The sequence below is a fragment of the Lactuca virosa genome, chromosome 8 (genome assembly GCF_052849685.1).
Source record: "Lactuca virosa cultivar CGN04683 chromosome 8, Lactuca_virosa_CGN04683_v6, whole genome shotgun sequence".
Taxonomy (NCBI): domain Eukaryota; kingdom Viridiplantae; phylum Streptophyta; class Magnoliopsida; order Asterales; family Asteraceae; genus Lactuca; species Lactuca virosa.
The window spans coordinates 109,910,221-109,937,832 of NC_136433.1; the positions used below are offsets into that span (position 1 = coordinate 109,910,221).

The 27,612-nt window shown below is 40.2% G+C and overlaps 1 protein-coding gene and 1 long non-coding RNA gene across 14 annotated transcripts; one reads left to right on the forward strand and one right to left on the reverse strand.

Annotated features, from left to right (window-relative positions):
* Positions 1 to 21,522: 21,522 nt before the first annotated feature.
* On the reverse strand, positions 21,523 to 24,634 carry LOC145129750 (uncharacterized). Its single transcript, XM_079064545.1, has 2 exons — positions 24,521 to 24,634; positions 21,523 to 22,363 (listed from the first exon to the last, which is right to left on the reverse strand). The coding sequence occupies exon 2, from the start codon at positions 22,355 to 22,357 to the stop codon at positions 21,746 to 21,748; it is 612 nt and encodes a 203-aa protein (XP_078920671.1). The 5' UTR covers positions 22,358 to 22,363; positions 24,521 to 24,634; the 3' UTR covers positions 21,523 to 21,745.
* On the forward strand, positions 22,790 to 27,089 carry LOC145129751 (uncharacterized). Of its 13 annotated transcripts, none has more exons than XR_013717647.1 (8): positions 22,790 to 23,205; positions 23,410 to 23,450; positions 23,596 to 23,782; positions 24,534 to 25,004; positions 25,366 to 25,634; positions 25,743 to 25,842; positions 25,984 to 26,051; positions 26,649 to 27,089. It is a non-coding gene; the product is annotated as an uncharacterized LOC145129751 (long non-coding RNA). The 13 variants fall into 13 exon arrangements; XR_013717648.1 differs by having other exon boundaries at positions 22,790 to 23,196; positions 26,853 to 27,089; XR_013717639.1 differs by lacking the exons at positions 22,790 to 23,205; positions 23,410 to 23,450; positions 23,596 to 23,782 and having other exon boundaries at positions 24,711 to 24,847; positions 24,972 to 25,004; positions 25,366 to 25,476; positions 25,570 to 25,634.
* The last annotated feature ends 523 nt before the right edge of the window (positions 27,090 to 27,612 follow it).

Sequence of the window (27,612 nt, forward strand, 5' to 3'; positions counted from 1 at the left end):
CTCTGGACTTGAGTTGATTTTAACAGCCTGATTGGGAAGAAACGATAGGTATAGATCGAATCATTAAGGCCTTGCTCTTAGTCGTAGAGGCTTCGGTCAACATGCAACATCATGCTTCTAGGGACCCTTAACTAGTTCAGATGGAAATAATCATACGTGCCTTAGCTCCAAATTCTGTTGTACTGGTATACTTGGGACCTAATTAAAAGAACAAGCAAACAAACACACCACACAAACAAAACAAACAAACAAACCAAACAAAAAAAAAATAATGTTCGAGAAAAATATTTTTGAAGTTTTGAGATTTTCTGAAAAATAATAAAAACAGAAAAAGAAAATATTTTTTTGGATTTTTGAAGTTTTCTGAAAAATAATAAAAACAGAAAGACAGAAATAAAGTAGCACAAAACACTCTTAAAAAATAAGAAAAATAGAGTTAAAAGAATAAACAAAATGTACAACCGAAACCTTATCTTAAAAGAATGAAGCGAAATAAGCCGAGCGTTCGGTTCATTTCGGTTCCTTAAAATTCCAGAGCCGAAATAGACCGAGCGTTCGGTTCATTTTGTTCCCGAAAATTATGGAGCCGAAATAGACCGATCGTTCGGTTCATTTCGGTTCCCGAAAAATCCGGAACCAAAATAGACCGAGCGTTCACTCTATTTCGCTTGTCTAATTTTTAGTGAGAGATTTGAGGATTTGGTACTGACTCTGCTTCCATCATTCCCAAGCCTTGTAAAATTTTATTGAAACTCGCTTCAGGTAAGGCTTTAGTGAATATGTCAGCCAGTTGATCAGAGGACCGAACGAAATGTACTTCCACGTTCCCATCTTCTACATGGTCCTTGATGAAATGATATCTAAGTGCAATATGCTTAGTCTTTGAGTGTTGCACTGGATTGTGACATATTCTTATCGCACTTTCTGAGTCACAATAGAGAGGAATCTTCTTCATACTCAGCCCATAATCTCTTAGTTGACTTTGAATCCATATTACTTGAGAAGTACAAGATGCTGCAACTATATACTCAGCTTCGGCTGTTGAAAGTGACACACAGGTTTGCTTCTTAGACTGCCAGCTAACAAGTTTACCGTCAAGGAATTGGCATCCACCTGTAGTGCTCTTTCGGTCCAGACCACATCCTCCAAGATCAGCATCAGAAAAAGCTTGAATAAAGAATCCAGATCTAGCAGGGTACCAGAGACTGAGAGATGAGGTTCGCTTCAGGTAACGGAAAATATTTTTCACTGCCACCATGTGAGGTTCTCTTGGATTAGCTTGAAACCTGGCACAATAACAAACAGAAAACATAATGTCCGGTCTACTAGCTGTTAGATACATAAGGGACCCTATCATTTGTTGATATAGTGTTATGTCAACAACAAGTTTTTCCAGAGAAGGTGTTAATTTAGTGCCAAATGCCATAGGAACCTTCACTTTCGAATTTCCCGTCATACCAAATTTTGCCAGCAAGTTCTTTGTGTAGGCCTCCTGGTTGATAAATATACCTTCTGGTCCCTGTCTAATATTCAAACCAAGGAAAAAATTAATCGGACCCATTGTGCTCATTTTAAATTTAGTCTCCATCAACTTCCTGAATTCAGCCGTTAAGCTAGGATTCGTGGAGCCGAAGATGATGTCATCGACATAAATCTGAACTATCATTAGATGTTCGTCTTCTTTCTTTCGGAAGAAGGTTGGGTCAACCGAACCTTTCTTAAACTTCGACATTTTCAGAAAGCGAGTTAAAGTTTCATACCAGGCCCTTGGTGCTTGCTTCAAACCATATACAGCTTTATCCAGCACATAGCAATGATCAGGGAACTTCTCGTTCACAAACCCGGGAGGTTGCTCAATATACACTGTTTCTTCTAGTTCTCCATTCAAGAAAGCGCATTTTACATCCATTTGGAAAACTTCGAAGTTTTTATGAGCAACATATGCCAGAAAAATTCTAACTGATTCCAACCTTGCTACTGGAGCGAAGGTTTCCTCATAATCTATCCCTTCCTCTTGGAAATATCCTTTTACTACCAACCGAGCCTTGTTTCTAATGACGTTCCCCTCTTTGTCCAATTTATTCCTGAAGACCCATTTCAAGCCAACCACTGAAGCATCCTTTGGTGTGGGAATCAGCCTCCAAACTCGATTGCGTTCGAACTCATGGAGCTCATCTTGCATTGCTTGTACCCAATCAGAATGATCAAGTGCATCATTAACTGTTTTCGGTTCGACTTTGGAGACAAACGAATTAAACATACAGAATTCAACTTTAGAGAATAATGCAGTTTGTTTCGCTTTCAATTGAGAACGAGTGAGAACTTTCTCAGATGATTCACCAATGATTTGTGCTTTGGGATGATCCTTGGTCCATTTCACTAAAGGAGGATAATTTGGGTCATAGACTGGATCCAACTCTGCATTTACTTCCTCTTCAAGTTCTGATTGATCACCTTCGTCAGTTGTATTCTCTTTCTCCCCCTCGACTGGCGAAGTGTAACCTGTGTCAGGATCAGAGTTTTCATTCTCTGTGGGAGTCGGATTCTCCCCCTCGATTGGACTATTATTGGGTGGGTTTGGAGTTGTATGCTCCCCCTCGCCTGGACCTTTATGAGTTGGGGATGGAATTGGATTCTCCCCCTCGAAAGACATTTCGGTTGTCTTTGGTGCTGATGAACTCTCCCCCTTGAACATTGAGCTGTTGTTTGGAGAGTCAGTGGAGGGTTGACCACCTGTCGGTTTAGGAGGTTCACTTTCCATTTCTTTGGCAGCTTCATCTATGAGATTTTTGAGATTGTCAATTTTGTTGTCTGCTGCTTTCGCTTCTGAGTGTGCTGCTTTCTCTGGTTCATCAAATAGCCGAATGTACTCTTCAAACAAGTTGGATATTGGAACCGAGACTTGTCCTGATTCAGGAAATATTTCCCCTAAGGCACTTTCGTTCCTTTGAACTTTCTTCATGTAATTATTGTCAAAGGTTACGTAATATGTTTCTTCAATTCGTTTGGAGCGTTTGTTCAAAACTCTGTATGCTTTTGAAGTGAGTGAATAACCAAGAAAAATTCCCTCATCTGCTTTGACGTCAAACTTGTTTCGGTTCTCTTTTGAATTAAAGATGAAACACCTAGAACAGAACACGTGGAAAAATTTGACGTTAGGCTTTCGATTGTTCAAGATCTCATATGGAGTGATTGAGAATCTTTTGTTGAGCAAGGATCGGTTCTGAGTGTAACACGCGGTTGCAACTGCATCAGCCCAGAAGTACAGTGGAAGAGAAGCGAAGCTTAGCATGGTTCTGGCTGCTTCACATAAAGAACGGTTTCGTCTTTCAACAATCCCATTCTGTTGTGGAGTATAAGGGGCCAAGAAGTTGTGAGATATCTCCTTGTCAGCCAGAAAATCCTCAAAATCTTTATCCTTGAATTCCAGCCCATTATCGCTTCTGATATTCCTCACCATCTTTCGCAGCTGCACTTCCACTTGCTTGATGAACATCTTCAGCTTGGGAGTTGCATCTGATTTCTGTTTAAGAAAGAAAACCTAGGTGAAGCGTGACAAATCATCTACTATGACAAGAATTAACTTACTACCACCGAAGCTTTCGATAGCCGAAGGTCCACATAAGTCAATGTGCAGAAGTTCAAGAGCTTCAACAATCTTTGTATTGATTCGTGTAGGATGGCTCTTTCTGCTTTGTTTGCCCATCTCACACGCTGCACATAGATGTTCCTTATCAAATTTGAGAAGAGGAAGGCCTCGAACATGATCACCAAGCACCAACTTATTAATGTCTTTGAAGTTCAGGTGCGATAGACGTCGATGCCACAACCAGCTTTCATCAGTGTTCGCCTTTGATAGCAGACATATTGCTGGTTTTCCTCGAATTGGGTTGAGATTTAAAGGATACATCTCTCCCTTTCGTTCAGACTTCAACAAAACCTTTTTAGATTGCTTTTCAATTATTTCTGAGCCCTCATCATCAAATGAAACCTTCAAACCTGTTCCTACAACTAATTGTGACACACTGATGAGGTTATGCTGCAATCCTTCCACATACGCTACTTTTCGAATCGAGAAGTCTTCATTGGTTATCATTCCATATCCTTTGATTGTGCCATATGAGTTATTGCCATACTTTACACATCCACCATCCTTTAGGGACCGAAACTCCCTCAGCTCTTCCTTCCTTCCTGTCATGTGACGCGAGCAGCCACTGTCTATATACCATTCATCATCGAACTGCTCGTCACGTATCACCTGCAAATTCAAGCAGATTTAGGAACCCAAAGTTTCTTGGGTCCTGGTGAGTCTTTCACAGAGAAAGGAATTGCAGTAGAAATATCAACCAAATAATTTCTTTTTATTAAAGTGGATTGATCTTTTATTTTGATGGTGTACACCTTGATTTTAGTTTTATCTTGTTTGATTTTTGGTGTATTCGATGGTGTGTTGTTAGATGGTTTTGGTGTTTTCTTTTGAATCCTAGGGTTAGCTGACTTTTTCTTATCATTGAAATTAGAATCAGAATCAAGCTTTCCCTTTCCTTTGATGTGCTTCACTGAATTTGATTTGCTTTGGGAGTTGGAAGGACCGAAACTTGACTTTCGGTTCTGACCGAAAGTAGACGTTTGGTTGTTAGCCTTGACGTTTGGACCGAAACTAGACGTTCGGTTCTGCGCGCGAGTTTTGGAACCGAAAGTAGATGTTCGGTTATGAGATTTGGCATAGTAGGAATTTGGACTGAAATTTTCTTTTCCTTTTAGCTTTTACTTTCCTTTGTCAATTGATTCTTTCTTAGGAGGTACGTAGTTGGGATCTTGAGATTGCCAATGACGTTTTCGCTCATTCAGATTTTTCATGTATCTTTGATTTCTTTGGCGTTTCTGTTCAGCTAACTCCTTCTGAGATTTGTGGATATTGAAGCTAGCCTTTGGCTTCTCCTTTTGAGTTTCGGTTGTCTTAGTTGGAACAATCGGTTCTTTCATTGGTTCTTCAAGGATTTCTTTTGTTCCACTTGTGCTTGGTTTGTCGAAGATGGATTGTACCTTTTTGATCAGCCGATCACAGTCGTTGATCTTCTCGCTCACGGGCTTGGCTGAGATTTCTATGAGGGGTTTCTCATTCTCGGTTTCGCTCTTCATAAACTCAGAGCAATCAACTACGTCTTCTACTGAGATTTCGCTCATCTCACTTTCCTCATCAAATTCAGACGTATTTTCTAAGTTCATTTTATTTTCTGAAATTAATTTGGCGTTAGACGAGTCAAATGATTGAATAGTTTCGGATTTTATTTTTAACCTATCATTTTCATCTAAAAGATTTTTGAGCATACATTTATGTTCCTTAGAGTCAATAAAGGTCTCTATCTTGTCCAGTCCAATTTTGTAAGCGATGGATGTCTCTTCTGAGGACACTATTGATTCACACTCAGCAATGACCTCATCCTCTTTAAATTCAAGGAAGGGTAAGATCATCTTATGAATCTTTTTCCCTATCTCACAACTTAAATGCAATTGAGCAATATTAGTATATAAGCACTTAGCAATTAAACAAAAAACATTCCTTTGTTTTAAAAACTTTAAATTGACTCGTTGTAAATAAATACTTTCATCCCTAGCCCTATTTAACTCCGCCTCCTTCAGCTCAATCCACATCCTTCTCTCCTCACTTTTTGAAGACACCCTGCTGAGTTGGTCAGTTAGGTTAGAATTCGCTAAGCGAGTTTGCATGAGACTATCACTTAAGTTAGAAAATTTAAATTTTAAGTCATTTAATTCTTCTTCATAATCTGTTACCGGAACTTTAAGTGATTCAAAGATGGATTGTACCTTTTTGATCAGCCGATCACAGTCGTTGATCTTCTCGCTCACGGGTTGGCTGCAAAGCACTTGTCCTCAATTAGGTTCGGTTCCTTACTGGCACTTTCGGTTGATCCACCTGCTGTGACCATCAAACATCTTCCAGCCGAACCTGCTTCCTTTGCCACATAAGCTCTTCCATGAGTTGGCTTTCTCACCTCTTCATCCTCAGAATCGGTTGACCAAACTTCAACTTCACCGAACTCATCTTCATCTCCATTCTCCTGCACAATCAATGCATTCATAGAACTGTTAGTTGCCTTCTTTTTCTTGATCTCTTCCAACTTGCGCATGTAGTACGCCTCATCGTCTTTACCATCTCTTTTCTCAGCCATTTTCCTCAGCATGCAATCTTTGGCAAAGTGGTTCTTGCCGTGACAGTAATTGCAGTCGAACCCAGAGTCTCCTGTAAGCTTGCTCTCCTTCTTGTCTTCATACTTTTGAGAAGAATTCTTCGCTTCATCCTTCACCTTCTCAGAACTGTAACTTCCCTGCCAGTTTCGGTTCTTATTGACGGGAAATTTTCTTTGTGCAAACTTCTTTGGATTGGTGACCATCATAGCATATTCTTCGCTTGTAAGGTCACACTCAGACATATCCGACTCCTCTTCCTCTTCTGCAATACTTTTTCCTTTTGAGACAAGGGCCAACGATCCCACACCCGAAACTACTTTCGCCTCCTTGGTTACCACGTTCTCATGGGACTTAAGTATTCCCACAAGTTTCGCTAGTGAGTAAGATTTAAACTGTTCATGTGCTTTCACTATTGAAACCACAGCCATCTATTTTGGTCTCAGACCGTTCATGAAGGTTACCTTCTGCTCGATCAACTTTCTTTCTATTCCGTGCTTGATCATTTTACTTAAGAGATGATTGAACCGATCGAAAGTTTGTATCAGTTTTTCTTCTGGTTTCAGTTCGAAAACTCCAAATTCTGAGAGCAGCAAGGTTTGAATAGAGTGTTCTAGATCTTCATCGGTTGAGTAAAGTTCTTTCAACCTATCCCAGATTTCTTTGGCCGTTGTGCATGAACCAACTAACCGAAAAGTGTCAGATTGCAAGGCGAATCTGATCATTCTCATGGCCTTCACATTACACAACAACTTGTCCTTCTCATCTTGTGGCATCTTGTCTACGTCCGCCACCAGCTTGTTATACTCTTTTTGGGTCTTAACAGTCGTGTTCGTTACAGAATGAACAAACGGCCCAAGCGTGATGGCTTCCCAGATGAGATAACCATTATCTTCAGATCCGACCACATAATCTTCAAAGTGATGCGCCCATACTTCATAGTCTTGAGTGTAAAGAATGGGAATCCTGGTAGTGGATCCAATGCTGTTGGAGATGTTGATGGGATTTGTTTGAGAATCTTCGTGAGACATGGTGAGCCGCTAGAATCAGACCTGTAAACTTGAGATTAGGGTTTTATCAGAAACAGAGTTACCGTCGACAGGAAGAAGACGGCTTCTATTTATTCGATAAAAGCGGAAACCCTAAAGAATTCTTAACACAGAAGGAATGTGTATTGATCACACAGTCTCCTGCTCTGATACCACTTGTTAGAACAAAGTTCTATTAGGATCGATAGATTCTATGCAGACAAACAATTAAGAACGTAATTATGAACACAAGAATGGCTTTAAATATGTCGTATGATTAAAACTTCAACACCTCAGAAGAGCTCGATTAAGAACTTCGACTGTAGAGGTGCTTAGGGTTACAAAACAATAATTAATGATAATCACGATCGTATCTAATGCATACATGCATGCATTATTTATAGTCTGACCCTACTAGATAATCACAGATGGACAGGCCCAATCTGGATACAAAACACAAGCCCATGACGCAACATAATAAAACCCAACAATCACGATCGTATCTAATGCATACATGCATGCATTATTTATAGTCTAGTCCTACTAGATAATCACATATGGACAGGCCCAATCCGGATACAAAACACAAGCCCATGACGCAACATAATAAGACCCAACACGCTGCATACTGCGGAACCAACAAAGACCTTTCTCAGAACTTGGAAGTAATCTTTGCCACAGTCTCTGTAGTCTGGCGAAGGTCCTGAAACTCCTTCGCCAACTGTTATACCTCAATAGTTGGTGAAAAATCGACCCTAAACCGAGTCACAAACTCATCCCAAGTCATCGTCTCCAGGGCTTCACCTCCTAAGGCGAAGTCTACCTCCTCCCACCAATCTCGAGCTTTGTCTTTCAAAAGACAGGAAGCAAATCTGACCTTCGACTCCTCGGGGTAGAAACTCGTCCGGAAAGCGTTCTCCATATCCACCAGCCACCTTCTACTAGAAATAGGGTCCTTATCCCCAAAGAACTCTAGAGATCCATAAACACAGAACTTGCAGAAGGAAAGAATGTGAGCTCCTACAATCGTCATAACCTGAGTACGGAATGCACCTAGACGCTCATTCAAAATCTCCATAATCCCCTCCTTGACCGTTCCGAAGATCACTGGAGTCTGCTCCAAAATACCGCGGGTAATCTCCGACGAGATGAACTCCCACATCCACTCATCAATCGACTCAGTGCCTGCACCAGATCCTGAACCAGATCCCGAACTAGATCTTGAACCTCCTTCATGCGTGCTCAACACCATTCTGAAAAGCAAACATGCAAATGATCAAAACATACCCAAGAATCCTCAACCCATAGGCTTCTTAGATTCTACGTGACTCTCCTTGATTCGAGTATGGATCATGTGCTTTCAGTAGTACGGGCCAAATACTACCTTCCACACCTATCCATACTTTCCTCAAGAATCATCACGCATCCTCTAAGTCACCTTCTCAAACCGATACTCCAGATACCCGCTAAGCAACGCAACCAATCCACTACAACACATCCTAGGCTCTCCTAGGTTCTCGACCTCACCCTGCCATCAGTTTCTGAAGAACTACCGATAATGTCAGTTAACTACTTCATGAATACAATCACATGTAATAAAGCTTAGACAATTCTTCGAGTAAAAGACTCATCCCTAAAACGATTAGATTCAAACAAGAGCTGTGCAGTAGGGTCAAATCCGTCACTCTAAGATTATATAACCTATGCAACATGTGACTTAACATATTCACTTAATATTTAACTCACATCATCAAGATTCCCACAAAGCACAAAGCAAGCAGCATTCGTGCAGTAACACTCCAAGCCACAGAATAACCAAAGAACATCCAAGCTCACATACTACAACTCATGCTAGGAACTTCCACTCTCACTGTCGGTTGCCTTATGCATGCAAATTATACACAATACATGATCAAATAGACTGTCGAATAAAAGACTCTACCCTAGGACCACTTCCAAATGAAGAACCAAATCAGTCATTCTAAGGCTATATGATCCTAACCGCATATAAATTTTAAAGCATAAACTTAGCAATTACTTATACCAATACAGATTTCCAAATCTAGCATGCAATTCCATAAGTTCAAACAATCAAGCATATAAAGGCATCTCTCCTAGCATTAAATCCTGAGCATATCCTTAGCCCTAATCTAGTATGCAATTCTCATAGCATATAATCATAAAAAACATGTATGGGTATTCTAGGAATCACTTACTTGAGCTCGGCTGATTGAATGCAACACCCCTTTCTTTTATTAGAAAATCCTTTATTAAAACATTTTTTTTATGAAAATTTTACCAAACCCTCAGTTTGAGTTCAGACACAACCGAGAGTATGCCCGAATCCCTCAAACCAAGGCTCTTATACCAACTTGTAACGTCCCAAAAATTATGAGGTAAAAATTTTATTTTTAATTCAACCAAAACACCAATTATATTTTATTCAAACATTCAAAGTGTAACATAATAAAATAGTCATCAGAGTACAATCCCAAAATCATCATATTGTAGAAACATGGGTGGATGCGCTGCGATCAAGTCGGGTCCTTCCCTTTCGAACCGGAAGTACCTGAAACCATAACCATAAAAACCATAAGCACAAAGCTTAGTGAGTTCCCCAAAATACCACATACCATACATACAATAGAGAATGCTATGTGCCAACCATAGTCTTGCCATTATGCCACGAGCCGTATCATGGTTTTTCTTCGCCAGGCCGGGGGCCAAAACCCTGGGTCTTACAGACAAGTACCAAGAGCCACCTCTTAGTCTTCCATGCAAGTATCACAAAGACAACTAGCATACTATCTATATATAAGTATCTACCTATCTGCCAGGCACTGATCCCTGGTCTTGCATACAATTTTCCAGGAGCCGTCTCCGGGTCTTTCATACAAATGACATGGGCAAACCCACGTCTTCCTATAATACATAGGCCATTGGGCCGTTATTGGTGCCTTCATGTAACGACCCAAATCACGACACAATTTTTTTAAAATAGATAAATTACTAATACAGACTGTCTACACAAAACCAGAGTAACCAATATTTAGCAAAACATCAATTAACCAGAGTAATTCACAATATGCGAAAACATGTGGTGTGTGCTATGCAATCATCTCGAACTCTTCTATTTGAAAACCGGAGTACTTGAAACATAAACTGAAAACCATAAGCACAAAGCTTAGTGAGTTTCCCCAAAATACCATACCACATACAATGACAGACTATCACACACATACATATAGGTGCCATGGGCTCCCCCATGGTCTTTATTTGTTATGCCATGGGCTCCTGCCATGGTCTTTACCTGGAATGCCATGGACTTTCCCTTTGATTTTCTGACATCCGATTGCCGCTGGCTCCCCCCAGGGTCTTCCATGCAAGTATCACAGAGACAACTAACATACCACATGACACATAATGGGTCGTCATTGGTGCCTTAAACCCATGGATATAGTGAGAATACTCACCTTGCACTGCAGAAGCTCAGTGAAAGAATCCCTAGCTGCTGCCCTGACGGCTTCCCGAACTATCAATACCAACAATACACCCAATAAGCATTTGTGCTCCAATCCATAACCAGAACTCCATACCTGGGGTAAAAGTTCCATTTTACCACCAACCTAGCCTTGTCCAAATCCATGACCCAAACTACAATCTGAAAGGCCCAAAGGCCCACTAATCAACCAATGGCCCAATTTTCCAAATTGGGCCCAAACTCCTTACATAGCCCTGCCTTAAGGCCTAACCATTATTTCTAGTCCAAACACTTTGTATCCCGATGGCCCATTAATAACTCAATCCCAAAATACTAGAAACTACTAGATTCATCAAAGCCCACTAATGGCCCAATTTTCCAAATTGGGCCCAACCCCATACGAGCCTGATACTAAGCCTATAATTCCCTTAATTATAAGTCAAAGTCAACGGTACGTGTTGACCCAACTTGCCGAGTTGTCCTTCAACTCGTCGAGTTTCTCCATTAATTGCACAGACCGGGAAAACTCGCATCAACTCGCCGAGTTCTCCTAATGAACTCGCCGAGCTGGCCAGGAATCAAACAGCTTACTACATTAAGCCCTTTCCATCGAATTTAGTAGATTCCAATCTCATATCTCTTCCCAAATGATGACTAGAAAGGGTAAAGTTTCCAACTCTAACCTTAAAAACCACTACAATGAACCCGAACCTGAATCCTTGACTTAATAGAGTGAGGCTTAACCCATTAAGCCCTTAAACTCTCAAAACATAGACCCAAAACACAGATCTAGCATCCCAAGGCTGGATTATCATGTAAAGTCTCCAACTTTACGTCCATGAATGCAAGAAAGGAACCCTAGAGTCCAAAATGGCTTAATAAAGGACTTAATGCATGGATGGGACTTAGGACTTAGCAAAGCTTTCAACTTTATGCCAAGAGATGTCATAAAAGGGTCAGATCTAACATAATAACCCCTGGAACCCTTAACCTTTTGGACAACCCAGCCATACACCCAAAAATCAAGCTAAAACATCCCACAAAGAGATCTAGAAGATAACAACACAAGGTTTCAACTTTATACCTTAAAAGGACTGCAACAAATGGAGAGTTTTTGGATCCAAATCCTTTATTCCAAACTAAGCACCTTGAAGGATAATACACGAAATTAGGGTTTTCTGGACAAGGAGGCTGGTAAGGAGGCCAGCCAAGGGAGTCAAGGTCTTTAAATAGGGTGCAAAACCCTAAAATTAGGGTTTTCTCAAACAGCGTCCAACTCGTCGAGTTCCCTTCACCAACTCGACGAGTTGGTCCTTAAAAACACGCGCCGCAAAAACTTCCAACATGTCGAGTTTATGCCATAATCTCGACGATTTGGCCCCTAAAAAGGGAATTTATTTCCATAATTGACCTTCTAGATTCCGGATGTTACAACCCTCCCCCACTTAAATTAGATTCGTCCTCGAAATCGCTCCTTATTAACACTCATATCAAAACAACCAACCTGATGATCATAAACGAAAATTCTGCGCACAAAATAATCTTCCCAAGGCAACTGAAATCAACCCTAGCAGAACGAACCTTAAACCCTCGTAGAAAAACCACCTTTACCTCTTCTCATACCCGCAATCTCAAATTGATCTGATTTCCTGACAGCTCACCCCCTTTGAACCACTATCAAACTAATTCCATAACAAGACCAGACTAGACAAAAGGGCACTGATATTTCCACTGCTTATTTTCATCCATCCACAGACTTTATTAATAACTGACAATTATACCCTTTACTTAATTGTATAGTGTATTTTAATTTAATTATTCCTAGGCTTTTTAGGAGCTGGGTTGTTTCAGTTTTCAAACCAAGACGCAACCCACAACATGTTCATGAGGCTCAAATCTTTCTCCTTTTCGCTGCAATCTATAGAATTCACCTGGAATGTAGTGACCAACAACTATGATTCACATTTTCCCTTCCGAAACTATGTTGGTTCCACCGGTGATCAATCGGTTTAATATTTCTGGTAAACACTAGCAGATCCGGCGGCAACGAACCAGTTCGTAGATCCCTCTTTTTCTCTGATTTGGATTTTCCGGCAGTAGTTCCCTTTTCGCTGATTTCTCAGATTCATTACCATTACCCCGGTGTAGAAGTAACCTGAATGTGCGTGACATTTTCGAGTTGGACCAGAAGTTGTCTGTGAAGGACTTTATTTTCGGAGCCCTGATGATGCGATTGTGTCAAGGTAGATAACACGCCTAACACACTCGAGAAGTATATTACCCAAATAATTTAGGGCGTAGTTCAACGGTCACTGCATTCTGGTGACACACATAGGGCCGAAGATTGTTGAAGATTGTTGCATCAAATTAAGGAGAAAAATGGAAGAACGAGGATTGTAAGGAAGAAGAAGAAGTGTTAGGCTTAAAAATAATTAAATTTCTAAATACACTTTATATTTAATAAAGGGTATAATTGTCAAATAACTAACAAGTTATGTGGATGAATAAAAACAATCAGTGGAAGAATCACCTCCCTAGACAAAGTACTCTCAGTCCAGATTATCTTAATGCTTTTAAAAGGGAAAAAATCACCGATCATAAACGGCCACAAAACAATTATACTCGATAGAAGGCTCAAATAATCCCCAAGTAAAAGATTTATCCCTGCAACGGTTAGACTCAGACGAGAGCCCCACTATAGAGTCAGATCAACCACTCTGAGATTATTTAATCCCCTGCAAGTGGCTTAACATTTCCCCATCAACCAGTTACTTCACACACACATGAAACCCAAATCAAAAATACTCCCCGAAACGTTGATACTGCCCGAAACACTGATACTGCCTGAAACAACATGCTACCTCCACAAATAATACCATCCGAAGACACAACATAATGGCTCGATCTGTCATCATACTAAACCCATTCCTTACTCTTGAACCCTGCGATTGATGCCTTTGGCATAAAGATACCCCAAATTCTTATTCCCCTGAAGCAAAAACCATGGTCAAAACATTCGCGATACCTATCTCGAGGTTTTACCCAAAACCGATTTGATACCCCGCTCATAATCCAAAAAATACGGATCTGTACATGCATATAACACCACAACCTTCTAATCACCAACCCCTTTACCTAACCGATAAATAGGTATTCCCAAACTATCTCCGAGACTTCCAATCTCGCACCTGGTCCAACCACCAGGTTCCCAAGAGTCCAACAACAAGGCTACCCATAATAAACCCCTATGCATCATACACTGATTATCCACATGATCCTGTAACATAAGATCCAAATCCTTGACCCAACGGTCTCTACTAGTTCCAAACTAAATTTCCATAATCACCCGGGCTCGCCCACGGACCCCAAAGGTCCTCAATCCTAAAACAGAGAATAATTCCCTGACAACCCTGGCCGGCATGCCCAAGGCACGAACCGATTCCCATTCCATCCTCGTGACCATCACAACGTCACACCTCCCGAGCCGAATCCCGTAACCCATCAGGAGTTCGGGTCACGCCTACAAATTCCCACTGCCTACTATGCATAACCAAGGCGATGCCGACCGGCGATTGGGAGTTTCCTGAACTCCCACCAACATAATCCTAGGTCTAAACAACCACTTATTTATCCCCCACTAGGACTCGACGATCCTCTTTCACCTCTTAAACCTTATGGATCCCTGATCCATCTCCCCCAAATAGCATGGACCGCCTATACCCTGTGCTGAACAATACTAACGCTTCATTGCTAGCCAAACACAATGATCACCCAATTTCCTAAAGAATACTCTTTGAAATCTTAACCAATTAGATAATCCAAATCACCCCCATGATACCCTTTACTGAAGAAATCCGAGAACAATTACAGATTTGTCACGATCTTACCGTTGCCTAGGAACCGGTGAATGCAACGGGCTATCCCGCAATCTTACGACACTCTCACCCCAACTGATTACTAGTGAATGCCACGGCTCCCCATAGTCTTACAACACTTTCACCTCACCAAAATCGCAACCCAATGCCTTATCCCTAATCTATCAATTTGAACACACCCAGAGTCGAGCACACACTCGACCGAACACCCAAGCAGAACTCATCTCATGAATGGAACCCCAACCTGGTTCCCCAAAGCCTGCTATCAAGCACCAAGAGGACACGATTCAAATGTTGGGATGTCTCCCAAACTACCAACTCACACGACCCTCAAACCAAACGACCACTTGGGCTGCCTTCCTCCCCGACGGGGATGCGAAATTCATCCTAGTTTCATAACCGCTCCTGCTCCTGAATACCAGAAAGATTCTCCCCCACCTTGATTCGATTAAGTTCTCACGGCACACGAGAATTGAAGGATTCCAAACCCTTCTTAACCTCTAACGATATGCTGACAACCCATGCTTACCAATGCTAGTGCTCCATCACTAACCATCCCAAAAGACTACACAATCCCTGACGATCCGCTGAACACTTCCCGAATCCCGACAACACTAATGATCCCAAATACTTAAAATGATACAATACCCAACACTTGAAACCCTTAGCACTGATGCCTAAACAAAAACCCCAACAATAGACCACTGAATCTTGACGATAAACCCTCCACACAATGCCCCGAAACCGATCTCGACTACAACTCAAAATACAACCGGACACTTGGATCCTGCTATAAGAGAGATGACCCTTCAATATCTCACTAATAGTTCACAAAATGCAAAAGACATACCACAATTCTCGAAGACATAACTCACAATATCAGGGAATTAGACCAAATATATCGCTTACCCCAACCAATAAAACACTCTAAGCACATAATTACTGATAGCAACCGAAGAACACAAAAGACAACATACCCGTAATATCACTTGCTGACATGGTCCATCTTGCTACACTTGTAGCAACCCATACTCCTGGAATGACAAAATCCATCGTGCAGTTTCCTGCACGTGTAGAACTGACTCCGACCCTTCTGGCCTCTCAAATGCTGATCAGAAACCTTGGGTCTCACCCTAGAACCCTCCAACCTACACCTGAGCTGATCCCCCTCTTCCCGAGGTGCTCCAAATTGATATTCCTCTCTCGGGCTTGAGAAATCATATCATTCAGGGTCCCGCACCCTGAAATACTCACAAACTCCATGATGTCATCCCGCAACATAACATCAACAACATCATCACCCGACTCACTACCGACCGCTTCCCATCAATCTCGTGTCCTGTCCTTCAATAGGGAGGAAACATATCTGACCTTCGCCTCCGCGTGGCAGAAACTTGTCCTGAACGCGTTAGCCATATCCGCTAACTAAATCCTATTTACAATGAGGTCCATCTCCCCATGGAACATAGGAGCTCCACAAGCACGGAATTCACGGAAAGAAAGAGTGCGAGCTCCAATGATAGACATAACCTCAGCATGGAATGCTCCCAAACGTTCATCTAAGATCTCCAAAAATCCTTCCTTGACTAAACCAAACATCACATGAGTCTTTTCTAAACCATTGCGGGTAGTCTCCGACGAGATGAATTCCCCCGCATCTACTCGCTAATCGGCTCAGTACCCTTACCTGAGCTGGAACCAGAACCTCAACCTCCTTCCTGAAAGTTCACCGCCGAACAGAAATACAATCATGCAGAAGATAAAAACATACTCAAGAATCCTCTTCCCCAAGCTTCTTAGATTCTCCAAGACCTTCCTCGATTCGAGTATGGATCCTGTGCTTTCAGTAGTACGAGCCCAATACTACCTTCCACACCTATCAATACTTTCCTCAAGGATCATCCCAAATCCTATAAGTCGCTTACTCCACTGATGCACTAATTATTCGCTAAACAGCAACACAAAACCCACCGAAGCACCTCCTAGGCTCCCCCTAGGTTCCTGACCTCACCCTGCCATCAGCTGTTGAAGAACTCTTCATAATGCCAGTCATTCACCTCATGAATACCGTCATATTCACTTAGTAGCTGACTCCCATCATCCAAGAGTTCCACAAAGCACAAAGAAAGCAACATTCGTGCAGTAACACTCCAATCTATAGAATTATCATAGATCCTTCACCCCACACACTACCACTGATGCAAGAAATTCCACCCTTACTGCCGGCTGCCTTATGCATGCAAATTATACACAGAACAGGATCAAATAGACTGTCTAATAATAGACTCTACCCCAGAACCACAACCAGACAAGGAACAGGAAATAAGGCCAAATCATTTATTCTAGGGCTATAAGATCTTAACCGTATACAATTTTTAAAGCATACACTTAGCAGTTACTGATACCAATAGATATTCCCATTACAACATAACATTCAATACTCTCAAGACTACTAAGCATCACACATATCAATCCAATCTATCACTGACTAATCAGCTCTAGCATGCAAGTCTACCAGCTCATACAATACACATACAAAGGCCTCTCTCCTAGCATTCTATCATGCAAAAACTAAGCATATCCTTGGACCTAACTAGCATGCGATTCACCGATTCATAAATCAAATCATAACAGATAACATTTATGGCTATTTCGGGAAAACTTACTTGAGCTCGACTGATTGGATGCACCACACCCTTCTGTTATTTTAGAAAACTCTTTTCTTAAAAATACTTTTCTTTTGAAAACTTTACCAAATCTTCAGTTTGAGTTTAGATGCACTCGAGAGTATGTCCGAATCCCTCAAACGAAGGCTCTGATACCAACTTGTAACGACCCAAAATCACGACACAAATTTTTTTGTTTTTAAATAAATAAATTACTAATACGAATTGTCTACACAAAACCAGAGTAACCAATATTTAGAAAAACATCAATTAACCAGAGTAATTCACAATATGCAGAAACATGTGGTGTGTGCTCTGTAATCATCCCGAACTCTTCCATTTGAAAACCGGAGTACTTGAAACATAAACTGAAAACCGTAAGCACAAAGCTTAGTAAGTTTGCCCAAAATACCATACCACATACAATCATACACTATCACACACATACATATAGGTTCCATGGGATCCCCCCATGGTATTTATCTATTATGCCATGGGCTCCCTCCATGGTCTTTACCTGGAATGGCATGTGCTTTCCCCCTCATGGTCTGAAATTCGATTTCCGCGGTGTAATCTGCTCCCACTTCCATTTAGGGATTTCAAGTTGTTGCAATAAACCTGAAGGTTTCTGGTATTCTACCTTGACTTTGGCACAAGTAAGGCACTTGCCCACAAAGGTAGCACTTTCGGCCTTCATGTTTGGCCACCAGTATAGTTTCTTGAGGTCTAGGTACATCTTGTCTGAACCTGGATGAATGGAGTATCGGGTTTTGTGTGCTTCATTCATGAATACGTCTCTGTAACCACCAAACTTTGGTGTCCAGATCCGGTTCATGAAACAAAAGACTCCATCATCCCTAACTCTGAAGTTTTTATCCATTCCTCTCGAGGTTTCACCTGTCACGTTTTCAGGTTTTAAGGCCTCAAGTTGAGCCTCTCTGATTGTATGGACATATGTGAATGGATTGTCATGGTCAACGTCTTTACTCGGCGTCCCGAGTATTCTTTTCTGCTAAGGGCGTCAGCTACTACGTTAGCTTTACCAGGGTGATAAAGTATCTCACAATCGTAGTCGTTCAGTAGCTCCACCCATCGTCGTTGTCTCATGTTCAGTTCTTTCTGATTGAAGATATGCTGGAGACTTTTATGTTCCGTGAATATTGTGCACTTCGTGCCATATAAGTAATGTCTCCAGATCTTCAGAGCAAATACTACTGCTCCTAGTTCAAGGTCATGAGTTGTATAATTGACTTCATGTGTCTTTAGCTGTCTTGAGGCATAGGATATAACCTTTCCTATTTGCATAAGAACACATCCAAGTCCTTGATTAGAAGCATCACAATACACTACGAAATCCTCTGTCCCTTCAGGAAGAGACAAGATTGGTGCACTACACAAAGCTCGCTTCAGTGTTTGGAACGCTGTTTCTTGTTTTTCTTCCCAGCTAAAAGTTACACCTTTTTGCGTCAGGGTGGTAAGAGGTTTAGCTATTCGAGATAAATTCTAGATGAATTTGCGATAATAGCCAGCAAGACCTAAGAATTGACGGATTTCTGTAGGTGTTTTGGGTGCTGACTAGTTTTCAATTGCCTTTATTTTGGATGGGTCGACATGTATTCCTTCAGAACTGACCATGTGACCTAGGAATTCAACCTTTCTGATCCAAAATTCACACTTTGAAAACTTCGCATAGAGTTTCTCTGTTCTAAGACTTTGCAAAACTTGACGAAGATGTTGGTCATGATCCTCTTCACTTCTTGAGTAGATAAGGATATCGTCGATAAAGACTATGACGAATTTGTCCAAAAAGGGAGGACACACTCTGTTCATTAAATCCATGAACACAGCAGGTGCATTCGTCAATCCGAATGACATCAATACGAACTCATAATGACCATAACGAGTTCTGAATGCGGTTTTGGGAATGTCATTCTCCAAAATCCTTAACTGGTGATACATGGATCTTAAGTCTATTTTGAAGAAGTAGCTCGCACCTTGAAGTTGGTCGAACAGATCGTCAATGCGAGGCAAAGGGTATCGATTTTTAATGGTGAGTTTATTCAGCTCGCGATAGTCAATGCACATACGGAATGATCCATCCTTCTTCTTCACGAACAAAACCGGTGCTCCCTAGGGTGAGAAGCTTGGTCTTATGAAACCTTTGCTAAGGAGTTCGTTAAGCTGGCTGGATAATTCCTGCATTTCAGAAGGTGCAAGACGATAGGGGGATTTGGCTACAGGGGTAGCCCCAGGGATTAAGTCGATTCTGAATTCAACTTGTCGTTCAGGAGGCACTCCTGGAAGATCATCAGGAAAAATGTCGGGAAAGTTGCAGACCTCAGGAATGCTCGCGATATCTTTCACTTCTTGCTTTTTGTCTACCACGTGAGCTAAGAAAGCACAGTACTCTTTGCGAAGGTACTTATGTGCCTTGATGCAAGAAATAATTTGGAGGTTCGTTCCGGGTTTGTCGCCGTAAATAACAAGAGTTTCGTTAGCTGGCAAGTTCAGACGAATGGCTCTTTCATAGCATAGGATGTCAGCATGGTTAGGACACAACCAATCCATACCTATTATGACGTCGAAACTTTTGATAGAGACCATCATAAGGTCTATTGGGAACGAAAAGTTATTCAAGGTAAGAGTACATCCTATGTATATATCATTGGTGGATTCGGATTTTCCGTTAGCCATTTCGAATGTGAATGTTTCTTTTAATGGTTGGGAGTTTTGATTTAACAAGTGTTTCAAATTATGGCTCACAAAGCTCTTCTCAGCACCACAATCAAATAGAATGCATGCATATGTGTTATTGAGAAGGAACGTACCCGTGACTACAGCTGGGTTTGCCACTGCTTCTTCATGACCCAATGCTAAAATTCTACCAACTCCACCGGCATTTCCAGCCTTAGGACAATCCTTTTTGAAATGTCCCACTTCACCACAATTGTAGCAACCTTGACCTACTCCAGCAGCAGGTACTTGGTTAAGTGGTTGGGGTGGTGCTCTACAGAATCGGGCAGTATGCCCTTTTCTGTTGCAGTTACGACACTGCATTTCCCTGCAATTTCCATTATGGTGAAAATTGCACTTGTTGCACTTGGGGAGATTACCAGCATAAGGCTTAGCTGGTGCTGGGTTAACAGGAACAACAACAGGTACAGTAGCATCATTAACTGTAACTAGCTGTTGCTTCTTTGAGGAATCCTGTGAGAACTTTCCCTTCCTCTTCTTCCTACCCTTCTTCTTGCTGTTGTTGTTGTTGTCATTGTTGTTGTTGTTGTTGTTGTTTCCCTTCGGTTGTTCTGGTACAGCAACCACTGAGTTTTGACGGGCTCCGTGGTCGATAAGAGATTGTGCCAGCTCTTTGGCACTGTTAAAAGTAACAGGCCTCGAAGCTAAAACGCTTGACTAAATTTGGGGCGACAGTCCCCAAATATATTTCTCAATCTTCTTGCTCTCCAGAGCAACCATATCCGGGCAAAGAATTGCCAGATCACAGAATCTACTAGTATAGGTTGATATATCAGAACCAACCATTGAGAGACCCCATAGCTCCTCCTCAAGTTTCTGAACTTCTCCTCGCGGACAGTATTCCCGCATAAGCATGGATTTGAAGTTATCCCAGCTTATCGAATTAGCCACTACCAGAGTAAGTGACTTAACATGGCCATTCCACCACGTTAAAGCCCTTTCTGAAAAGGTACAAGTAGCGAACTTGACCTTGCTGCTTTCAGGACAGGAGTAGATTTCGAAAATTGCTTCTGTCTTTTCTATCCACTGTCTTAATGCCATAACTCCTCCAGTTCCATTAAAGGTCCTGGGTTTGGCATTGGAAAAATCTTTATAAGTGCACTCTCGCGAGTGCCCATGACTCTCGCCATGGTTAGAAGGATTTGCACCGGCTCCTGACCCACTAGCACCAGGAGTATTAATATGAGACATGGCAGCAGCTACAGCCGCCGTGACCGCCGCTTGGAACATAGCGGGGTCGAACTGAGGAGGTGGTGGCGGAGGTGGCACCGACGCTTCATTAACAATGTTACGTCTTGGATTTCTATGAGGAGGCATCTTTTTCTATAAAAGTCAAAAGATACAAAGATGGTAAGATATCAAGAGTGAATATGAATTTTGATATCTCTGAACTAAAACATATAGTTCAACATGAATCTTGTAATGAATTGGAAATAGAAGTCTACGACAAGTACAACTTGTAACAGAATGATATAAAATTGAATGGTTATTTTTCAAAGACTATGAAATGCATGTCAATTGAATTGGCATATTGATCACATAAAGTCTGGAAAACTTAGACCTTAAACAGGTCTACAACACACCAAATTCTGGGAAAACATTGACATCATACAGACCTACCGAATTTTAAATTTTCGTGGTCTTACTGAAAAACATGAAAAATAACACTAGAACCTATCCGTAGACTTATCTATAACCAAAAGAGTAAATAGGAAACGAGTAGAGTATCTTCTACTGGCGACGGGTATCTCTTGAATGAAACCTCAACTCAGCCAGTTGACGCTCCATAGCAAGCAGATGTCTTTCATATACTGTCAGACGTGCTCGTAGCTCTATAACTTCAGCTCGAGTTTCAGCTAACTCTTGTAGTAGAGACTCATTGTCTCTTTCAACTCTCTCACGAGCATCTTTCAGCCGACGAATGCAGACAATATTGACTCCTGCATTGGCGTCAACTTCTGCGATTCGGTTGAGGGCTGTCCTACCCTGAACCTCATTACGAGCAACTCTGCGGACCAGAATAGGCATGATTCTGTCCGCTGAGCCTCCCTCGCTCAGGTTATAGAAGCTTCGGTCTCCATTGTATGGCATTGGTTGACCCTGTTCTTGGCTCCATGTCTCTAAACTTTCCACCCACAGAGGCATCGGGCCTTGAAAAGCCGGACAACGGTTAGGATTTTGGGCTACTGGTGGTGGATTATAGGCTTCTGATTCGGAATCATTGTCTTCAGGAAAATTTTCTGCAAAATCATCGTCTAAGGGAATTTCGTGATTTTCTTCTGGTTCTACACCTTGATCTTGACCGGGGAAGTACGGGTCTTCGGGTAAGTGAAATCCAGCCATTGTTATCTAAGCAAGAATAAGGATAAGAGATATAGAATATAGTTAGTAACGATTGATTAGGGATACAAGTTTCTACAAAAGAGACCTACAGTTAACAAGTAATGTATTATGTATGACTTGTTCTAGGTATTTCTATAACTATAAAGTGTATACTAATTATATATAACTTGGGTATAACCGACCTTCGATTAAATGACCCGACTCTAAATCCACAACCAAACAAGGAACAGGAAATGAAGCTAAATCACATATTCTAAGTCTATATAACTTTAATTATATATACACTTAAAGGTGGGAGCCTTGTCTACAGTATTTTTTTTTGGCTGTTCACTCTTTTGCTACCAAAAGTTTAGATTTTTGCCACCAAGGTTTTCTGTTTTTATTGTTTTGACACTTTATTTTTTTTATTTGTGTCCTTATTTTAATTGCTTCACCGCCTCTGTTCTTGATTTAGACGAACCGGCCAACACTTCTACTGTTCCACCGCCTTTTGTATCCAATCACATAAACCTTCCCACAACTTCTTTTTCCTTCTTACTAAAACGCCATTCATACCCTTTTCCTTCCACCGTCTCTCTATAGCGAGCATCGGTCAACTTTCTTCCGCTCGACCTTTTCGTCACCGCTTCCGCCTGTTGTTTCCGATCAGAAGTCTTCATGACAACCACCGACGCCGGTCACTACTTTGTGTTCTACATCCACCGAGCATCCAAAATCAATATATATACAAAAAAGGCTTCAACTTGGCGCTAAACAAAAAGAAAGATGAGAAAAAACAGTAGTAGAAGGGACGATATTGGAATCTTCACGCTCATCGGTATCGATCGGACCTTTCAACGGTAACAGTGGTTTGTTTTATGCTTCCGTTCTGTTATAAGTGCCATATTTTCATATTTAAGTCGAATCTTCCGTTCTCCGCTTGCACCTTCTGTTGGTTTAAGACGAATCATCCTTGATTTTCTTTATAGTTTTCAATTTCTTGTCGGTTAAAATCCAGTTTGAAATTTTGAGTTCGGTTTTTTAACTACCCGAAGCTTCCTTTTTTTGCACAGGTTTGAAATTAATGTTTAAGGAAGCCTCATATTTAGTAAAGGTATGTTTTTTCACAAGTTGATTATGTTGTTCATAATTGCACCTAACCTGTTTGATGAAATGCCTCGATGAGGCATAGGGTTTTATTTTGAGAAACAAGAACCTTCGAAAGCATTGATGGTATTTTTTTTGTGATTCTTCTTTAGTATTTAAGGAGATAAACAATTTGTTGATGTGATTGAGAAGAATATGGATCGAGACTACTTTATGACACCACAAGACGCTAAAGAGTTTGGTTTCATTGATGAAGTCGTTGATGAAAGACCATTAACTTTGGTAACTGGTGGTATTAGAAGTGAAGGAAAAGGAAAAGTTTCAGAGTACAATCTGAATGTGAGAAATCCCTCTTTTGCCCTCCTTGCATGCTTTTAATCTCACAATTTTTCTGTTAAAATAATGATATGCTCTGAATGTTATTAGCTGTTGGTCTTTGATGCGTAAAAATGTGTTCTTTGCAATATATATTTTTTTCTTTAGATTTCAAATTACTAGGGTATTGGGTTATGGATGAATAGTTGAAATGCAACATTTGCTCATAGTTTGATATATTGAATGATGAAAAAACGTTCAGTCTTTTGTAAGAAATAGTGGGATCAAAACGGAAATAAGTAACACGGGTTTACTCATATGGTTAAATGAGTTGGATGTTAAAATGGTTCCAAAGCTTTAACATTGACATAATTATAGGTATTATGCTTTTAGGGAATTAGAAAAGGTTTTCAGGTTTCAAGCTGTGGCCTTGCCCATATTTAGTCAGATTTGATATCAAATTGTATCACATTCTTATGCTAATGGCATTTGATTTTGTCAATAGAGGTTATTGGCTGTAAGTTTGATTGAAGTCAGTCCCCATTAGTTACATTTAGTAATTGTGGAAAGAAACTATGAATTTGAACTTTGTAGGCCTATCTCCATGAATTATATTGTTTGGAATAATCAACAACCTGCATTATTGTGAACTACTCTTCACTTTAACCAAATTATTTTTTATTATGATTTTAATACTTTAGATTGCAAAATCTATATCCAAACGGCCCCTGATATCACATAACGTAACTTATGTTTAATTACCTTGAATACGCAGGGGTTCTTGATTTCTTTATGTTGCTGTGTGGTGACACGAACAAAAAAAGGAGTGCAGCGCCTCTACCTTTCAATTTTATTTGTCGGCTGCTTCAAATCGACTCTTGCTTTCTCTCTGACAGGGGTTTCTTTGTGCCTTCCCTTCACCTCCGTTGACGTCGTTTTCCAAGCCGAGTCCGGATAATCAACATCATCCGTAGGTCGAAGTTATGAAAGAATAATTGTCGGATACAAAAGGCGTTCGAGAGAAAGGGAAGACGATGGAGGAGGCGGAAAAGAAGCTCGAGGCAGAAGGGGTTATAATCATTCCGTTTGGTAAAAAGTCAACATGAAACCAGTCAACAAAACTTTAATTTCATCTTTTCTATCTTTTGATTTCTTTCTTTAGTTTCCTTTTAGTTGCAATTTTCAACGGCTCTTTCATTTCCGATTCTTGCAGTTTTCGATGGCTGCTTCAATTGGTTTTCTCAAGGTAAACCTAAACTTTTAATTTATTTATAGTATGTTTTCTTTTGGTTTAAAGGAGGCAAATCTGTAACATTTACTTTATGTATTTTTGCAATAAATTTAATTGGTTTGTTCTATTATGTTATAATTCATTGTTCCAAATGGATATATGGGAAGTGTTGAAGAGTGTATGAAATACAAACACTTTTTTGTTGTCAACCTAATAAAGATGTTGGCATTAATTTATTAGAGTTCAACTTTCGTCTGATTTTGTGATCAGGCAGACAGATTGAAGTTACATGTTTATTTTCTTAACTAATAAAGTTTTTTATGTTTACTTAATTGAAATTGGAATTTAGTTTCATTTTTTGGCTGTTTGAATGCAGATTACTACAAAACTGAAACCAATTCGAACAAGAGAAAGGTTGGTTTGTTCATGTTTTAAGGAATCTGAGAAAGAAAGGTCTTTATTGATGAAGACTTTGAGATCAAAAATGGTAAATTTTACACCTCCATTAGTTACTTGGTTTGTTTTGTTACACTGTATTTTTTATTGTCCCTTTGTTGACTGAGATAATAAGATCTTCCAGCTGCTATCTTGGCTTTTTCAAGACAAAGTGGTCTCTTTTGTTGGTTCAAAGTATGAAAATTTTCTGTAAGTTTTGCTAAGATATAATTTATTTTAGATTTTCATTTATATTTAATTTTTATGTGTATTACGTGCTTTACAACGATAGATTTTATGATTTTCTCATTGCCAAAGGTACAAGAACTTGGAAAATAAAACTAGCAAATTGAGAAAAGAATTTGAGAATTTACAGACACTTTTTTCATAAAGCATGCAAACGGAATTGTACACACAGGTGATTATTAGGTTATTATCAGGTGCTAACATTATGTATATAATATATGTATAATTTTTCCATTTTCAAAGGTTATTACTGATTTCATAAGTATAATTATGAGTTACAATGTTGGAGTCCTCTTCTTCCTTTTAACTATAGGGTTGTTATGGATTTTAATTAGAGAAGGTGCTGGAGTTTTGCTATTGGAAGAACTTGACCATGCTAAGGTACAATTGTTTTTGCTTGATGGTTACATGACCTAACAAGAATAGATATTTTGGGGAGTTTATTTCCTACTTAAATTCACCATTTTCCCCCTAAAACCGCATTGGTTCACACTTTATGTCCCTACAATGTTGCATCTACGTAAAATGAGAGCTTTGCCCCTAAAATCATCTTTGGTAACCCTTTGTCCATGAGTGTTAAAATTCATGTAAAATGGCTATTTTGCCTTTAAAATCACCTTTCATAAGGCTTTAAGTCACTGACATGTTATATCGAAGGAGCATCAGAATTGCATTTGTATATTTTTTTTTTGTGGGTGTGTGAACTTTTTGGTCTTAAATTTGGTTTGGACATACAAGACCCCTGTAATACTGACCTATATTCTTATGGGGTTACTTATACATATACTCCTGCCTAAACCTCTCTCAATCTTAGGGCTTGTGACCTTTTAAACCCAAATTGTTGTTAATGTTAATTTTATTATACATTATTTGTTAACAGAGTTTTAGATGAAGAGGATAGATAGCTATAAAATAAAATCAGAAATACATGAATAAATAATTTTAACTTTGGGTGCTTTTGTCATCAATGGTATTCAGGGAACATAAACGGCTGAAAGCCTTCCTTTGGTTTCTATATTACTTTGACCTGGATGAAGCTGACTTGATTGAACGATTTATTTCTTAACTGAAACATTTTTCATGTATATCGTATGTCTTGTATTGTATTGTGTTGTAAAAAGTAAAATCATCTCATTTTTGTTGCATTTTATGGTGTCATGTGACAAAACTGCTACCACAAAGTATCAGGCTGACCAGAGTAACAATTTGAGAAGGCATGGAGACGAAAAAGACCTGAATGCATGGCAGTTACATGCGGAATCTATGTTGCATGCATGACAACTTAACAGTTTGTGTTAAATACTTAATCAATAACATTGTTTACAATGGAATACCCTTTAACCCCCGCAACGCGGGGGGAAACTTTCCTAGTTATATATAATTGTAATATACCCTTAATGGTTATAGTTCTACCCTTAATGGTTCTATTGTTTTCAGAATAATCCGATCATTACGACTCTAGAGTACCACACTCTTACTCAACCGGTAACCCTACCAGTTCTTTCTCAAAATAAGATGTTTAAATAGGGTACCAAGTCCGAATTTAAGGTTTTCCCAAAACCTGACCAACTCACCGAGTCAGTCCTCTGACTCGTCGAGCAGGTCACTTAATTCGCGATCCAAGTCGCGCTCCTACTCGTCGAGTCACCCTATTTACTCGACAAGTCACTTCCTTATTTTGAGGTCTTTTCTTTCCTTTCTAGGCCTTCTAAATTCGGGGTGTTACATATGGACTAATTATTAATTGGGTATTATTTGGTGATGCAAGTGCGGGGATTTTTTGGATCAGCGGTCCAAGCTTTTATCTGAGATATTCAGCAGGTTGAGGTGAGTCTCCTCACTGTACGATGGGTCGAAGTGTAACATTCGGAATGTAGAAGGTCAATTATGGAAATAAATTCCTTTTTAGGGGCCAACTCGTCGATTTTATGGCATAAACTTG

Coding starts and splice junctions, on each gene's coding strand:
- LOC145129750 (XM_079064545.1), bottom strand. CDS start 22,357: ATGGCTGGATTTCACTTACCCGAAGACCCGTACTTCCCCGGTCAAGAT.